Source organism: Solea solea, chromosome 6, assembly GCF_958295425.1.
Source record: "Solea solea chromosome 6, fSolSol10.1, whole genome shotgun sequence".
NCBI classification, from domain to species: Eukaryota; Metazoa; Chordata; class Actinopteri; order Pleuronectiformes; family Soleidae; genus Solea; species Solea solea.
In genome coordinates, this window is record NC_081139.1 from 5,282,166 (window position 1) to 5,301,472 (window position 19,307).

Sequence of the window (19,307 nt, forward strand, 5' to 3'; positions counted from 1 at the left end):
TCCAGAGTCAGCAGAGCGTGTCACCTGACATCCGTGAGGATAGTATGATGAAGTGAGGAGACTCTTCAGAAAGCAGGGACGTGTTTTTGTGTTTGTGTCCAGCGTTAGTCATTACTGTACCTTCCTGACAAGAGAGGCCGATCCAGCTGTGCATGCAGCTGCAGCGGCCGCTGCGTCGGTCGCACTGTGCTCCGTTCTGACACTCGCACGTCTCGGCGCAGTCTGGCCCGAAACGATTCCTTCCACAGTCTGACAACAAAACACAAAAGAGCAGAAGTGGATGAGTCTTTCTACAGTTGCCAGTTTATTAGGCACACCTGCCTTATATAGTATAACATGTGTTTTTATCCTGTCCTTATTGACATAAATGAGATGAATTATAACACAAAACAACATTTTACTAAAATACTGTCAAATTGAACTGCTTTAGAAATTAATTTTACTATAAAACTGGAATATTTCACTAACACTAATCACTATACGACATATTGTTAGTTGTATTTATCTCATACAAAGCCTTATATATTATTGTTATAAAGACAAATCAGTTTCATATATCTGCACATATAAAATGTAACAGACTAAATTAAAAAGTTGTCAACGTTGATGAATAACTTCAAAATGGTTCTACTAGTACTACAAATAAAAAAACTTGTATTTAAGTTGAACACTAGTTAGCACTTTGTTGTTAGTTCGATCAAAGTGACTGAGTGATTACCGATGTCACATCTGGCTCCAGTCTTCCCTGAGGAGCAGAGGCATCTTCCCGTCACGGGGTCACACGGAGCGTCGTCCTCACAGTCACACGCCTTCGCACATCCCTGACCGAAGGTTCCCCGTTCACACCCTGAGGAACAGCCAGAGAAACCAAAAGTAAAATAAAGAAAATGGGTCATTTAGACACAGACGTGTCTGTCTGTGTCTGCTTCTATGATTGTAAAGAGGGGAAAATCAGCAGTAATGTGACCGACCTCTGTGACAGTGAGCTCCGGAATATCCTGGAGGACAGAGACAGTGGCCAGTCACGGGGTGACAGGAGGCTCCGTGCATACACTCACACTGCAGCTGACACAGTGGACCATGGAGACCAGGAGGACACGCTGAAGACAACAAGGTTTAAAGTCCACATTTAGGATTTCAAATATTTTCACTTTGAAAAGTATCGCAGTGTCTCAAGGGATCAGTGTAGACTCGCTCCTGGACCGGTCTGAGCTTTTTTTCTATTTTTGTTTTCATCACACTTCTTATTTTCTTCCCTTTGAATGTTTGTTCTGCCACCTTTTATCTGTGTGAGCTCATAATATTGCGTATAAACGTTAAGACTGCGTTTGTAGGATTAAACATAGTAGTAGTTTGTGAAAATGTCACTATATTAAAGTCATAAAATTACAGTTATACGCATCAAGGAAACATGTTAAATTGAAATACTGTTTTTACTGATGGTGAACAATGGCAGAGCAATGTTTACCCACTGCTGCACACCCAAGGAGGCAGAATAACATGATATCATTTAACATAATAAAGTATATTGTTTTCTTCTATGTGGTTAAAGAGCAGCTTGCATCCATGATGTTGCATCACTGCCATCTTCTGGAAATTTACTACCCAGTACTTCATATTTTCTCTCCTCTCTCATTGTCGTATCTCATAATGAAATCCTTTTCCGCTGCTGCTCTAAATCACTGACACAAAATCTCTGCCTGTAACTGACACTTGAAAATGAACCAAAGAGGATCAATGTTAATTTTTCGGTCTGATCTGTAACACACTTGTTTGATTGAGTGATTTCAGTTCGCACCGTGTTCACACAGATGTCCGTAGAAGCCTGGACCGCACCGGCACATTCCCCCCACTCTGTCACAAGTGCCGTTATTTTGACAGTTACATCTTAGCTGGCAGTTGACACCGAATCTGCCCGCGGGACATTCTGAGAGGCGGACGAATAAAAAAAAAGAAAAACAGGGCGTCAAATTCAGGATCATATTCTGCAGTGATGAGCCCCAAGGAAATGCCACAAGACAGGTTGGACTGCTGTGCTGTTACCTCTGTCGCAGTGAGCGCCCGTCCAGCCCAGACCACAGGTGCAGTTGCCACTCACTGAATCACACAGCCCTCCATTTTTGCAGTGACAACGCTGAACACAGTCTGCCCCAAACCAGCCTGGAGGGCAGCCTGACCCTGCTGAAAAATCCAGTAGAATACCATTAGAAAAAAACCATAAGAACCCATTAGAAACCAAAAAATATTCCTAATAGTTTCTCTGACTTTTTTCAGCATTGGACACACACACACACACACACACACACACACACAAGGTAATGAGTGCCTGCTGCTGCAAGGCATTCTCGTGAGAACCTAGAGTTTTTTGTCAAATTTTGGACGACATACTATACTATGACTTTTTTTTCAAATTTTGGACAACATACTATACTATGACTTTTTTGTCAAAATTTGGACGACATACTAACCTATGACTTCTTTGTCAAATTTTGGACGACATACTAACCTATGACTTTTTGTCACATTTTGGACGACATACTATACTATGACTTTTTTGTCAAATTTTGGACAACATACTTTACCATGACTTCTTTGTCATATTTTGGACGACATACTAACCTATGACTTTTTGTCACATTTTGGACGACATACTATACTATGACTTTTTTGTCAAAATTTGGACGACATACTAACCTATGACTTTTTTGTCAAAATTTGGACGACATACTAACCTATGACTTTTTGGTCAAATTTTGGACGACATACTAACCTATGACCTTTTTGTCAAATTTTAGACGACATACTAACCTATGACTTCTTTGTCAAATTTTAGACGACATACTAACCTATGACTTTTTTGTCACATTTTGGACGACATACAAACCTATGACCTTTTTGTCAAATTTTAGACGACAAACTAACCTATGACTTTTTTGTCAAATTTTGGACGACATACTAACCTATGACCTTTTTGTCAAATTTTAGACGACATACTAACCTATGACTTTTTGTCACATTTTGGACGACATACTAACCTATGACTTTTTGGTCAAATTTTGAACGACATACTAACCTATGACGTTTTTGTCACATTTTGGACGTCATACTAACCTATGACTTTTTGGTCAAAATTTCGGACGACATACTAATCTATGACTTTTTTGTCACATTTCGTACGACAAACTAACCTATGACTTTTTGTCACATTTTGGACGACATACTAACCTATGACCTTTTTGTCAAATGTTGGACAACATACTTTACCATGACTTTTTTGTCAAATTTTGGACGACATACTAACCTATGACTTTTTTGTCAAATTTTGGACGACATACTAACCTATGACTTTTTTGTCACATTTTGGACGACATACAAACCTATGACCTTTTTGTCAAATTTTGGACGGCATACTAACCTATGACTTCTTTGTCAAATTTTAGACGACATACTAACCTATGACTTTTTTGTCAAATTTTGGACGACATACTAACCTATGACTTTTTGGTCAAAATTTCGGACGACATACTAACCTATGACTTTTTTGTAAAATTTTGGACGACATACTAACCTATGACTTTTTTGTCAAATTTTGGACGACATACTAACCTATGACTTCTTTGTCAAATTTTAGACGACATACTAACCTATGACTTTTTTGTCACATTTTGGACGACATACAAACCTATGACCTTTTTGTCAAATTTTAGACGACATACTAACCTATGACTTTTTGTCACATTTTGGACGACATACTATACTATGACTTTTTTGTCAAATTTTGGAAGACATACTAAGCTATGACTTTTTTGTCAAATTTTTGGACGACATACTAACCTATGACGTTTTTGTCAAATTTTGGACGGCATACTAACCTATGACTTTTTTGTCAAAATTTGGACGACATACTAACCTATGACTTTTTTGTCAAATTTTGGACGACATACTAACCTATGACTTTTTTGTCAAATTTTGGACGACATACTAACCTATGACTTTTTTGTCAAATTTTGGATGACATACTATATAGTAAACTAAGACTTCTTAGTCACATTTCAGATATTTGAAGAAACTATACCCCAGGTGGGACTTGAACCCACAAACCTTGGCTTACAAGACAACTGCCTTATCCATACAGCCACTTGGTCAATTGCTGTCAATTGCTGTCAGGCTGCTAACATACTGACCTATAACTTTTACGTTATTCTTGGATGACATACAAACCTATGACTTTTATTGTCAAATTTTGGACGACATACTATACTATGACTTTTCTTTCAAATTTTGGACGACATACTATACTATGACGTTTTTGTCACATTTTGGACGGCATACTAACCTATGACTTTTTTGTCAAAATTTGGACGACATACTAACCTATGACTTTTTTATCAAATTTTGGACGACATACTAACCTATGACTTTTTTGTCAAATTTTGGAAGACATACTAACCTATGACTTTTTTGTCAAATTTTTGGACGACATACTAACCTATGACTTTTTTGTCACATTTTGGACGTGATACTAACCTATGATTTTTTGGTCAAAATTTCGGACGACATACTAACCTATGACTTTTTTGTCAAATTTTGGACGACATACTATGACTTTTCTTTCAAATTTTGGACGACTATGAGTTTTTGGTCAAATTTTGGACGACATACTAACCTATGACTTTTTTGTCAAATTTTGGACGACATACTAACCCATGACTTTTTTGTCAAATTTTGGATGACATACTATATAGTAAACTAAGACTTCTTAGTCACATTTCAGATATTTGAAGAAACTACACCCCAGGTGGGACTTGAACCCACAAACCTTGGCTTACAAGACAACTGCCTTATCCATACAGCCACTTGGTCAATTGCTGTCAGTTGCTGTCAGGCTGCTAACATACTGACCTATAACTTTTACGTTATTCTTGGATGACATACAAACCTATGACTTTTATTGTCAAATTTTGGACGACATACTATACTATGAGTTTTTTGTCACATTTCGTACGACAAACTAACCTATGACTTTTTTGTCAAATTTTGGACGACATACTAACCTATGACTTCTTTGTCAAATTTTGGACGACATACTAACCTATGACCTTTTTGTCAAATTTTAGACGACATACTAACCTATGACTTTTTGTCACATTTTGGACGACATACTAACCTATGACCTTTTTGTCAAATTTTAGACGACATACTAACCTATGACTGTTTTGTCCCATTTTGGACAGCATACTAACCTATGACTTTTTTGTCAAAATTTGGACGACATACTAACCTATGACTTTTTGTCACATTTTGGATGTCATACTAACCTATGACTTTTTGGTCAAAATTTCGGACGACATACTAACCTATGACTTTTTTGTCAAATTTTGGAAGACATACTAACCTATGACTTTTTCGTCAAATTTTGGAAGACATACTAACCTATGACTTTTTTGTCAAATTTTGGACGACATACTAACCTATGACTTTTTTGTCAAATTTTGGACGACATACTAACCTATGACCTTTTTGTCAAATTTTGGACGACATACTAACCTATGACCTTTTTGTCAAATTTTGGACGACATACTAACCTATGACGTTTTTGTCACATTGGACGACATACTAAAGTTTGGACGACATACTAAAGTATGACTTTTTTGTAAAAATTTCGGACGACATACTAAAGTATGACTTTTTTGTCAAATTTTGGACGACATATTATACTATGACTTTTTGGTCAAATTTTGGAAGACATACTAACCTATGACTTTTTTGTCAAATTTTGGACGACATACTAACCTATGACGTTTGTGTCACATTTTGGACGACATACTAACGTATGACTTTTTGGTCAAAATTTGGACGACATACTAACCTATGACTTTTTTGTCAAATTTTGGACGACATACTAACCCATGACTTTTTTGTCAAATTTTGGATGACATACTATAAAGTAAACTAAGACTTCTTAGTCACATTTCAGATATTTGAAGAAACTATACCCCAGGTGGGACTTGAACCCACAAACTTGGCTTACAAGACAACTGCCTTATCCATACAACCACTTGGTCAATTGCTGTCATTTGCTGTCAGGCTGCTAACATACTGACCTATAACTTTTACGTTATTCTTGGATGACATACAAACCTATGACTTTTATTGTCAAATTTTGGACGACATACTATACTATGACTTTTCTTTCAAATTTTGGACGACATACTAACCTATGACTTTTTGGTCAAATTTTGGACGACATACTAACCTATGACGTTTTTGTCAAATTTTGGACGACATATTAACCCATGACTTTTTTGTCAAATTTTGGATGACATACTATATAGTAAACTAATTCTTCTTAGTCACATTTCAGATATTTGAAGAAACTACACCCCAGGTGGGACTTGAACCCACAAACCTTGCCTTACAAAACAACTGCCTTATCCATACAGCCACTTGGTCAATTGCTGTCAGTTGCTGTCAGGCTGCTAACATACTGACCTATAACTTTTACGTTATTCTTGGATGACATACAAACCTATGACTTCTATTGTCAAATTTTGGACGACATACTATACTATGACTTTTTTGTCACATTTCGTACGACAAACTAACCTATGACTTTTTTGTCAAATTTTGGAGGACATACTAACCTATGACTTTTTTCGTCAACTTTTGGACGACATACTAACCTATGACTTTTTCGTCAAATTTCGGACAACATACTAACCTATGACTTTTTTGTCAAATTTTGGACAACATACTTTACTATGACTTTTTTGTCAAATTTTGGACGCCATACTTTACTATGACTTTTTTGTCAAATTTTGGACGACATACTTACCTATGACTTTTTGTCACATTTTGGACGACATACTAACCTATGACTGTTTTGTCACATTTTGGACGTCATACTAACCTATGACTTCTTTGTCACATTTTGGACGACATACAAACCTATGACCTTTTTGTCAAATTTTAGACGACATACTAACCTATGACTTTTTGTCACATTTTGGACGTCATACTAACCTATGACTTCTTTGTCACATTTTGGACGACATACAAACCTATGACCTTTTTGTCAAATTTTAGACGACATACTAACCTATGACTTTTTGTCACATTTTGGACGACATACTAACCTATGACCTTTTTGTCAAATTTTGCACAACATACTTTACCATGACTTTTTTGTCAAATTTTGGACGACATACTAACCTATGACTTTTTTGTCAAATTTTGGACGACATACTAACCTATGACTTTTTTGTCACATTTTGGACGACATACAAACCTATGACTTCTTTGTCAAATTTTAGACGACATACTAACCTATGACTTTTTTTGTCAAATTTTGGACGTCATACTTACCTATGACGTTTTTGTCACATTTTGGACGACATACTAAAGTATGACTTTTTTGTCAAAATTTCGGACGACATACTAAAGTATGACTTTTTTGTCAAATTTTGGAAGACATACTAACCTATGACTTTTTTGTCAAATTTTGGACAACACACTTTACTATGACTTTTTTGTCAAATTTTGGTCGCCATACTTTACTATGACTTTTTTGTCAAATTTTGGACGCCATACTATACTATGACTTTTTTTTCAAATTTTGGACGACATACAAACCTATGACCTTTTTGTCAAATTTTGGACAACATACTTTACTATGACTTTTTTGTCAAATTTTGGACGCCATACTTTACTATGACTTTTTTGTCAAATTTTGGACGCCATACTATACTATGACCTTTTTGTCAAATTTTGGACGACATACTAACCTATGACTTTTTGTCACATTTTGGACGACATACTAACCTATGACTGTTTTGTCACATTTTGGACGTCATACTAACCTATGACTTCTTTGTCAAATTTTGGACGACATACTAACCTATGACTTTTTTGTCAAATTTTGGACGACATACTAACCTATGACCTTTTTGTCAAATTTTGGACAACATATTTGACTATGACTTTTTTATCAAATTTTGGACGACATACTAACCTATGACTTTTTTGTCAAATTTTGGACGACATACTAACCTATGACGTTTTTGTCACATTTTGGACGACATACTAAAGTATGACTTTTTTGTCAAAATTTCGGACGACATACTAAAGTATGACTTTTTTGTCAAAATTTCGGACGACATACCAACCTATGAATTTCTTGTCATATTTCAGGGAACATAGTAAAATAAGACTTCTTAGTCACATTTCAAACATTTGAAGAAACTACACCCCAGGTGGGACTTGAACCCACAAACCTTGGCTTACAAGACAACTGCCTTATCCATACAGCCACTTGGTCAATCGCTGTCTATTGCTGTCAGGCTGCAGACATACTGACCTATAACTTTTACATTATTCTTGGATGACATAAAAACCTATGACTTTTATTGTCATATTTTGGACGACATACTATACTATGACTTTTTTGTCAAATTTTGGACGACATACTATACTATGACTTTTTTGTCAAATTTTGCATGACATACTAAACTATGACATTTTGGAAACATTTTGGACGACTTATTAAACTATTACATTTTTTATAAATTTTGGATGACATAATAAACTATGACTTTTTTGTCACATTTTGGACGACATACTAATCTATGACATTTTTGTCAAATTCTGGACGACATACTAAACAATCCACCCGAATGTTACTTTACCAGCACAAGTCCTGCACCCGACGACATCGGCAGCAACAACAGCAGGCACGCTCAAAATTCCGCCGTAGAATTTTCTAGTCAGTACCACTATTCAAAGTTATTCATGCGGTACTGACACACATAATGATGACAATAATTATTAATTTATTTATACTAACAACAAAAAAGTATAGGAATAATTGGAAAGAAACAGGGTTAAAGGAATACTTACCGATTTGCATTTAAAAACCTTCTTGCTCTATTCATTTAAATTTAAATGTACTTTAAGAAGTTCTGAAATTAATTTACCGAAAAAAAGACTCAAAACCACAGTAGTAACAGCAGAATCAGAGAATAAAAGCACACTTAAAAAAAAAAAGTGTGTTTTGAGGGCAGTTTTAATGAGGTATGAGTTCATCATCCTAGTCTCAGAGACACAGACACAGACTCACCACGTTCACAGTTCTCTCCTTTCGTCCCAGGGAGGCACTCGCACTGACCAGTAACCGGGTCACTCTGGGATCTGTCTCCACACACTGCCACCCGAGCACAGTCAACTCCGTAGCGCTGGGCTGGACATGCTGTCAACACACACACACACACACCCTTGTCCCTCACTGTAACACACGTTTATCTATTGTATTCACAGACATCATCACAGCCTCCACTGGACTCACTGATGTTGCAGCGTGCTCCTATAAATCCTGCCGGACATTCACAGGCTCCAGTGGACGGCACGCACTTCCCTCCATTTTCACACTTGCACACTCGTTCACAGTTGGGACCATAACGACGATCGTCACATGCTAAACGTGGACGACAAGGTGGTTTCATTGGTTCTGAATCAGTTTTTTTTTGCCCAAAAGTTTGTGTGTGTGAAAATGCCTCTCTACGTACCTTGCTCACATTTGGGACCCTGGAAACCTGGGGCGCAGTAACACGAGCCTGACACAGGGTGTCAGTGTTGGTTTGTCTGCGAGCACTGGCAGACGTGGTTACAGTTGTGCCCAAAGGTCCCTGGAAGACAAACTGATACAGAGAGCACAGGTACACACACGTTGTCTGTTAGAGACATCGTTGTTTTCATCAAAGCATTCACATGGATGGACATGGAATTTGAATTAAGACAAATGGACGTCCTGTAGAGCTCACTCTGTTCACAGCCGTTGCCAGTGAATCCAGGAGGACAGCCACACTCTCCAGTAACATGGTGACAGGACGTCCCCGCAGCACAGCTGCAGTGCTGCACACAGTTCGTACCGAACGTACCAGGCAAACACACTGAAAGAAAAGATAAGAATAGCGTCAGATGTGGAAGCATCACTGTGTCACATGAGTTGGATGTGAACACCATGACACTACATTCAGTTTTACCACCATAATGACAAGTTGTCTTTTCATAAAGGTCTCTATTCTAGCTTTAAGGTAAGAAAAAAATAAGGTCTAATGAATGAAAAGTGAAAATGTTTCCTGTAATTCTTTCCACTAAGCGGACAGAGGACATATTTAAAGGGCTATTCTGAGGGTTAAGATTTGGTGTTAAGGTTAGAATCGGGTTCAGGTTAAAGGTTAAAGGTCAGGCATTTAGTTGTGATGGTTAGGGAAGGCATATTTATGAGTGTCCTCACAAAGAATTATCTACAAGAATGTGTGTGTGCGCTTGTATTTATCACCTCTTTAGGATCTTTCCTGGCATAAACTCTGACCTTTTTTAGGACCAGTAGTCCTCATGGAGACCAAAAGTGGCAGAACCTAATTTTTGTGAGGAACTGGTTAAGATTTGAATTGTGGTTAGGTTAAAGTTAGGGTTCGGCAGGAAATGGTTATGATTAATGATAAAGATTATGTTTTCATAGGATACAGGGATGAGATGGGGGTGTGATCAGTCACAGGAGGGGGTTCATTCATGTGCTCAATATATTCTTTATGTTACTGAGCATCCATTTATTTATGTTCTGTTTAAAGTCTGCCTTTTTGTTTGGTCCATGTGATGATGTGTGTATTTCAGGTAGTAGTATTATTAGTATTAGGACTAATTATTAGGGGAGCAGGATAAACATGTAATATAAATAAGGGAGCGTGTAAGTGAGAGTAAATAAGTGTCAACTTATGTTAGGTGTTTCTTTTCCCTTGCGTTGTTGTTTTGTTATTGCTTGTTGACTCCAAGTTCCATCCATCCATTTTCTACCACTTTATCCTCCACATGAGGGGGAGTGCTGTGCCAACCTCAGCTGACATAGGACGACAGTCCATCACAGGGCCACATACAGAGACAAACAACCATCCACTCTCACACCTACACTCAATTTAGAGTGTCCAATTGACCTAATCCCCAAATCTGCATGTTTTTGGACTGTGGGAGGAAACCGGAGAACCCTGAGAAAACCCACACACACACACACACACACAGGGAGAACATGCAAGAAAGGCCCTTGAACCAGGTCTTCTTTCTGGTCAAAATCAAAGGCGTCCTAACAAGAATAGCTGTGCAAACCCGTGTGTAATTTTTTGGAATTGTAAAAAAAATCATTTTGAAAACGCAGACTAACTGTGTCCACCAGGTGTTGCAGAAGCTCCACTGCATCTCAGCGTCTCAAGGTTTTGTACCTTTGTCACAGAGTTTTCCTCTCCAGCCCGGCGGACACTGACACTCTCCAGTGACGTGGTGACACGAAACACCGTGCACACACTGGCATCGCTCCTCACAGCCAGAACCGAACAGGCCCACCTCACATGCTGGTGCAAATCAGAGATTATAATTAACAAAAAAAAGTGCTGCAGGTTTTCACAATGCAGTAGTTACCATGACAGAGTTTCAGACTCACCTTTCTCACAGTGCTCTCCAATCCAGCCGGCACTGCAGCTGCACCGTCCAGTCAGTCTGTCACACTGGCCACCATTCTCACATCGACACTGCTGCTGGCAGTCCGCCCCGAACCGACCCGCTACACATTCTGTATGATGATGATGATGAAGAAGCAGAAACATACACACACACGTGTGAGAAAACACAGAAGCATGACGTGACATAGAGACCTGTCCCACTTCTGCTGAGCACTGAGTGACAGGTTAGCAGCCACAGAGTTTAGAGGGTGAAGACATTCCAGAAACAGGATTAGTGGTTTCCTGAGGAGGGGGGGTGAGCTGGGCCTGGCCTGGCCTGGCCTGGCACGGCCTGGCACGGCCCAACAGGGTGAAGGTTGTAACAGACTCAGGGGAAGGAAAGTGTGTGTGATATGGAGCTCAGAGAGAGAACAAGCTGGAATGTCATCCCCGGGGTCAAAGGAGACTTTAACAGAAACAATGAGCTCAGGCAGACTGATGGATCTCCAGAGCACTGCAGTCAAACAAGCACAGGCTGCGCAGGTTTTAAATATTTACTTCAGTGTTCAGGTAATGTGATTATTCTGCATTTGTGCCCAGACTAAACAACATCATCGTGGCTTTGTTATACATGAAGTCCTGATGGATTTAAGTAAGTCTGGGTTCGGTGTCCATGTGAGTTTGTGACAGGTGGTGATCGAGGGTATTAAAAGTGAACGAAAACTAACGAAATAAACGAAAACTAAAATTGAAAAAGCATTCTTTGTTAACTGAAATAAAATTTAAAAATGAAACTGAACTGAAACTGAATTGTGTGTTTATAAAACTTACTAAAAACTAATTTAAACTCAACTAAAACTAAGCATTTATAAATACAAACTAGCAAACCTGCGCTAAAAACTAATTAAAACTAACTAATTAAAAAAAAAGTCAAAACTAAATAAATGCTAAATAAAAACTAAAACTAATGAAAAAGCCAAAACTATTATGACCCTCAACTCTGCAGTATAGCAAGATTAAATCAGAGTAATATCCTAAAAAAAGAATTTATTTTTAACACATGAGTGCATGTTGACATGCTGGCCATTACAATGTGATGAGTTGTGTACGTTCAGGCTGTAGATCTTTTATATTAGGTGATTTAATCAGGTTTCCAGGTTCAGATGTAAAAGATAATCACATCAAATGAAGACAGAAACTCTAAATTAAAGGCACAGTATGCATTATTGATCGATAATAAATCTAAAAAGAGTCGGAAAGAAAAAAGAAGGAGAAAAACAAAACAATAAAACATGTCAATTCAGAGATGGCGAGTGTCCATGCTCATTTTTATAATCTTTCATATTCTTTTAATAATCTGCAGGTAAAACTCAACAATTGAAAACTTTCCCAGTGATCCTACCTACTGCAACTTTATCAAATCTAAATGAAGAACATATGCATACAGGCACAAGGTGCTGTAGACTGTTTCTGTGGTTAAAGGAAAATTTATATTTTATCCCAGCTGGGCCATATTTTTACTCCTTTTTTTCATAAAGTAAAACCACTGCAGTCAGACAATTATTCTGGAATATGGTGAAATAATAATAGTGAAAAAGAAAAATCACCTGCAGTCATTCGATCATGACGGTTAAACACAAAGGTTGGTCAACTTCAGACAGATTTCCTGGTTGGTGTTGGATGTACCGTACATTCATTACTCAGGGATTGATTTACTGACAACAAACTAAAACATCTGCAGAACGCGTTGAACATGTCAGACATTTACCAGAAATAGAACGATAAAAAGACCTGGACTCATTTCCACCGGTGTCTGTGGTGTTTACACAGTCATTAAAACGGAGACAGCGTTTAAAGAGCGACGTTACAGATATGCGAACGTCAGGAAAATCAAAGGGAAAAAAAAAGTCACAGAAACACTTCATCAAATCCTTTGTGTAACAAATGATTATTCGTTTGAAATAATTCAATGATAACAACATATTATTATATTATTATGTATTTCAATCCCTATTTAATTTGTGTTTTATCTCATTTATTATTTTCTCTTATGAGGATTTTATTTAATAATCTTTAACTCCACCCCTGGTGTTTCCTCATAGCGTAACCTCATATTTTGTCATGTATGATGAACTTTGTGTGTGTGTTTTTATACAACAATGCTATAGAAACGATTGCTAATCATCACGTTACATAATTAAAGACTTGTCTGATCGTGTCCTGTTCCTCGTCTTATCGACCTCGGCGATGTTGGTGTTCTCCGAGCCGCGAACAGTGTTATTATAAATGATGGCCAAAAGCACAAGAAAGTGGCTCGAGTTGTAATAAATGAGAACTTTAATTTTAATGATCATTTGCAGGTGGGTTTTTTCGTGGTAACACACATGGAAACTCTTACTCACAGCTTTCTCTTCCCTGAGTCTTACCGAGTTCACAGGCTGTACCCGTCCATCCACTGGCACATGCACATTTTCCACTGGTCTTATTACAGGTGGCTCCATTCTGGCACAAGCAGCGCTGTCGACAGTCCGCTCCATAAAACCCTGCAGGGCATTCTGGGAGAAGAAAAGAAAAGACAGTTATTTTCTACCTGTCATGTATATGATCAGTCGTGTTTGTGTAAACTCACCTTCTGAGCACGTGGGTCCGGTCCAGCCTGGTGTGCACACACACTGCCCAGTGGCCGGGTGGCAGATGCCGCTGTTACCACAGCTGCAGGTTTGGTTACATCCTTCGCCGTAGAAACCTGTCGGGCAAGCTGCCAGCAGGGGGACAAATAATACCGTTACCTCTTCATGAACTCTGCTGATCAAAAGTGGAAATTCCAGGGTCTGGTGAGTGACGGGGGGCCACAGCGTGGGGAACATCAGGTTCTTTTTTTCATGTCTGTCTGACTGAGCCGGGTTTCCCCCAAAATAACTCAAACCAACTATGTTCTCCTGTTCCAGTGTGATGATTCAGCATTGAAAAGATGCAGAAATGTCCTGATATGATAGAATTTAAGGCTAAATTTACACCTCAACATGATGCCAGCACCTGTCAGGAAGTGACACTCACTCAGGTTGCAGAATGGACCGATCCAGCCGGCCGTACAGGAGCAAACTCCGCTGACATGATCGCAGCTCCCGCCGTTGAGACACAAGCATTTCTCCTGACAGTCGAGTCCAAAGAAACCCTGAGGACACGCTGGAAACACACACGTGGACCAACGCTTAAAAGCATATAGAACGAGAAAAAGGCAATTTATGAAGAAACTGCAGTGGGATTGCTGCCCTCTGCACGAGCTCAAGATTGAGGCTGGTTCTGGCAGAAACGCTGGCCACTGCACCGGCGGTTAAACAAATGCTCCATTATTTTTTTGTTCTGGTAAAAAATCAAGTATAAAGAATAAAATTTATGAACTGGAGAGCGAGTTTAACGAGTAGAACAACCTCCAGTCTCAAGTGTTGGCCGTGATATCGTCCACACAAAACACACCAATGTCAAATATGAGAGGCTGACAATTCCAAGAATTTTTATCGGTAACTGTAAAAAATTAAATATAAATGAAAGTGGGTTTCAATTCCTTTGAATGAGATTTTTTATGAGAAGTATGAAAAAGTGCTGAATGGACTGAATAATTGAGATGAATATTTTAAAGTTTGAATGAAGTATGTGGAACTAGTAAGAAGCTGAATGTGTTTGTTTTTGAAGGTGTTTTCATTTCAGAGAAAAATGTGCAACAAAAACATTGAATATTTCAGACATTAAGAAATATTCCAACTAAAATAAAACAGAAGCAATAAAGATTCCTAATTGAGCTGCACGTTTTAAAAGTTTGAATGAAGTTAAAGTAGAAGTTCATATTCACTCAAGAGAAGTTTCTCTTACGCTTTTCGCAGAAGCTTCCAGTCCATCCCATCTGGCAGGTACAAGCTCCGCTCACGTGGTCGCACAGAGCGCTGTTGTCACACTGACACCGGTGTCGACAACCGAGACCAAACACACCCGCGGGACATTCTGAGGGAAAATTATACACACACATTATAGATCGAGAGACATTTGTGTCAATTTACAATCAAAACCGAGACTTCGAGATCTGTTTGACCTTTAAAACGACTAATGACTTGGTGGAAGCATAACCCTTTAACACCTAAGCCTCAAAATGTCCGTCTGGACCTTTTTTTCTTGCTTATTTTTCACCATAAACATAAAAGTTAAACCATAAAATGATCCTGTGAGTAGGTGTTTTTGCACATTTTTCCAGAATAACTTTCAATATGGCATTTATTTACAATTTACTGCATTAACAATTACTAACAATTTAAAATGAAGGAAAACAAAACTTTTATTTAAAAAACAAACTTTGCACAGCCGGTTTTACAACTATCTCCTCTCTGGTGACAAAGATGCTGATTTGCCGGCTTCCTGCAACAGTGAGAGTTAACCTCTCAGCTTTTTCCAATAGCACAAACATTGCGTAATTACGATAATGCAAAGTGCAAATGTGCAAACGTGTTGCCTGCGATACGCTCAGTGTTAAAGAGTTAATGTTTTATCAACAAATATGTAAAATATCAAGAATAAACCAAATAGGTTTTACGCCAGTGTGGATGAGAACTCCCTGTGTTATTTCCTCAAGTAACAAAAATAAAAAGTTGATTTAACAGAAATGAAAACTGGGTGAAACGAGGTGAGAGCCACCTCATGGTGATATCAAGAATGGCACTCTGCAGAATGACTGCAGCACAAACTGTTCATAATGAATGGATGAATATATTAAATGAAATACAAATTTCACACCTGGTGACTTTAAATCATGACAGAATGAACAGTGTTATAAACTGAGAGAGAGTGAGCGTGAGCGTACTCTGTTGGCAGCGTGTTCCCGTGTAACCAGCCTCACAGTTGCACTGGCCCGTCGAAGCGTCACAGCTGCCGTCTCCGTTTCTGCAGTCGCAGGTTTGCGCACAGTCGGCTCCCCAGTGTCCTGCATCACACGCTGCAAAACAAACGTCAGGGTCGGCTGTCAAAAACATAAGCACAGATCCATTTCCCCCACATAGTCCTGTCCTGGTGAGGTAGCTGATGTTAGGCTTCATCTGAGGTAGTGTCTCACTCGACTTACCCTTTCTGCAGTTGTGTCCAGTCCAGCCAGGAGGGCAGGTACACAGTCCAGTCACCGGGTCGCACCGAGCGTTGTTCTCACACACACACTTCATTTGGCATTCTTGACCAAACCGTCCACTCGGGCAGGCTAAACAATGAAAGAATGATTGAAAATAATCTAATCCAGTAATCTAGTGAGTCATCTCTGCTGTGTCTGATCCAGTGTTTGGCAGAATCACATTTGTTCTTCTTGGTAAAAACATGTCCACAGTTGGTTTCTCAATGAACTCTGAGATAAAAAAAACACAACTGTGCTTGTTGCCTCCCTTTCCTGTCCACACTGCACCACTGCATGAGTTCAATATTTCACACTGCTGCCTTCCACCTGGGTGATAGCACTGTTTAACGCTTGTTGCTATGGAAACCTACCCCCCAAAAAATGCACTGCAGATACTCACAGTTTTGGCAGAGTTGTCCCATGAATCCAGGAGGACAGAGACAGGAACCGTTGTGTTTATCACACGAGGCGCCGTTCTCACACGCAGGACACGTTTCCCTGCAACCTGGACCCCAAAATCCCTCCTGACACACTGTGAAAACAATCATATTCATATTGAGTTTTTCTATATGTATATATATATATATATATGTATATATACAGTATATATATATATATTAAGCTATGAAAAACAAAGAAAAGAGCATTTGCACTCACAGCTCTCGCAGTGTTTTCCTAACGTCCCTGCTGGACACTTGCATTGTCCTGTCACCTTGTCACATGGGGCACTCGTGCAGTTGCAAGAATGAACGCAACCTGTCCCAAATGTCCCCTCTGGACAGTCTGATACAAAGACACACAGCGGGACATTGTTTAAAAAAAAAAGATGGGTCAAATGATTCTAACTGCAGTTAAGAGGTAAAAGTGAGACTTAAGTGAGACTTAAGTGAGACTTGCCTACCTTGATCACAGTTCTCCCCGTGACGACCAGGAGGACACTTACGCTGACACTTTCCTGTCACATGGTCACAAGACACTCCTGGGGGACAGGAGCATGTCTTCTCACAGCCAGCTCCAAACTTACCCGGGCTACATTCTAGAGAAAGATTGGACAGGACAGATTGATTACACATCACATAAGGACAACTGAATATACAATCCTACATGTGCCTTAATGACCAATTTTTGGATTCCTTTGGACTTTTGTCAAGAGTTCTTTTTGAAAGTCCAGAAATAACTCTTTCTAATGCACCTGCATCTTAGAAAGTTGGATACTCTTATTACTACTGAAATTGCAGCATTGTGGGCGGAGCATTTTGGTGTACTCGCCTTCCTTGCAGGTGTTGCCCTGGTAACCCGGTTTACAGACGCAGGTGCCATAGCGACGGTGACACTCCAGAGTGTTCTGCTGGACACAGTGACACTCGTCGGAGCAGCCGGGTCCAAACATCCACTTAGGACAAGCTGGAGAGGAAAGAGAGTCAAATAAGAAAAGTTTAACTGAATGAAAGAAGAGTTTTTACAAGAGTGTTTTCTTTTACTGCCACAAGTAAACAGTTATTAGTTATTAGTTACAACCAACAACAACTTACAAATTATTATTTTTATTATACGAAACACGATCATTTACAAGTTACAAGAACATGCTATGTTATAAAACCAAACTACTCAACAGGATTTGATGAGAGAACAAATTCACTGGCATGTAAAATGATAATCATATGCAGAAAGGTGTCGTGAGCAACAGTTGGCGTGACTTACGAAGGTGGCAGAAGCGCCCGTACAGCCCTGGATCGCACAGACAGGCTCCATAGGTTCGGTGGCAGCGTCCATTATTTGCACAGTTACACTTCTTGTTGCATTGTTTTCCATAGAAGCCCTTTGGACAACCTGAGCACGGCACATATTAAATAAAAACCCAATAAAATGCAAATGCTATCACTAAAACTTTGAAATAACTCACCATCCTGGCACAAATCTCCACTGACTCCTGGAGGACAGCGGCAGCTCCCAGTCACAGGGTCACAGCTGGCTCCGTTTTTACACTTAGAGGGAAAGGAGCAGTTTTTGCCAAAGAATCCTTCTGGACAAGCTGTGACAGAAATGAAAGGGTTAATCAACGCAAGTGTGTGTGTGTGTGTGTGTGTGTGTGTTGAGTCGGCGCTCACTCTGGTTGCAGATGACGTCTGTCCATCCATCCGGACAATCACAGCCGTTCTTCCAAAGATTACATTTCCCTCCATTTGAACAGTCATCACATGTCAAACTGCAGTCGTGTCCAAAGGTGTCGTCCAAACACACTGAAAACAACATAAATAATGAATGAACCACCATCACAATTCTTTAAGACTGACATTCTTCCTGGTGTGTAAAAGGCCACGAGAGATTCCCGATTTACTTGGGAAAAGGATCATCTTTAGTCACATTTTGCAGTCTCACCATTAAAGGAAAACTTCACCCATTTGCATTTAGCGTTGTATTACTATAATCAGTAATACAAAGCTAAATAAAACTTGGTGAAGTAGTCCTTTAAATATCACTAAATCCTACACAGTGGACTTTGAAAACTTTGAGAGAAATTCACACTAAAGTCTTTAGAGTCCATTTAGTCTGGACAAAAACACGAGCCTTGGACATCCTGCTTCAGACCAGCTGCCGGTGCATATAAGCCTCAGTGTATGTACCGACAGTCTGGGAGCATGCAGCACAGTAATTAACCTCCACCATGAGGTCGG

General features: G+C 39.1%; 1 protein-coding gene across 1 annotated transcript in view; it reads right to left on the reverse strand.

The window, feature by feature from the left end:
- The window catches only part of megf6b (multiple EGF-like-domains 6b), a 59,022-nt gene that overhangs the window by 1,056 nt on the left and 38,659 nt on the right, over window positions 1-19,307 (reverse strand). The window contains 24 exon segments of the mRNA XM_058631369.1: window positions 121-249; window positions 719-847; window positions 972-1,100; window positions 1,799-1,927; window positions 2,044-2,181; window positions 9,116-9,244; window positions 9,341-9,469; window positions 9,561-9,692; window positions 9,816-9,944; window positions 11,271-11,399; window positions 11,489-11,617; window positions 13,913-14,041; window positions 14,116-14,244; window positions 14,544-14,672; window positions 15,357-15,485; window positions 16,336-16,467; window positions 16,594-16,722; window positions 17,033-17,164; window positions 17,290-17,415; window positions 17,534-17,668; window positions 17,902-18,036; window positions 18,334-18,462; window positions 18,536-18,664; window positions 18,741-18,872. Coding sequence (XP_058487352.1) covers window positions 121-249; window positions 719-847; window positions 972-1,100; window positions 1,799-1,927; window positions 2,044-2,181; window positions 9,116-9,244; window positions 9,341-9,469; window positions 9,561-9,692; window positions 9,816-9,944; window positions 11,271-11,399; window positions 11,489-11,617; window positions 13,913-14,041; window positions 14,116-14,244; window positions 14,544-14,672; window positions 15,357-15,485; window positions 16,336-16,467; window positions 16,594-16,722; window positions 17,033-17,164; window positions 17,290-17,415; window positions 17,534-17,668; window positions 17,902-18,036; window positions 18,334-18,462; window positions 18,536-18,664; window positions 18,741-18,872 — 3,126 coding nt within the window.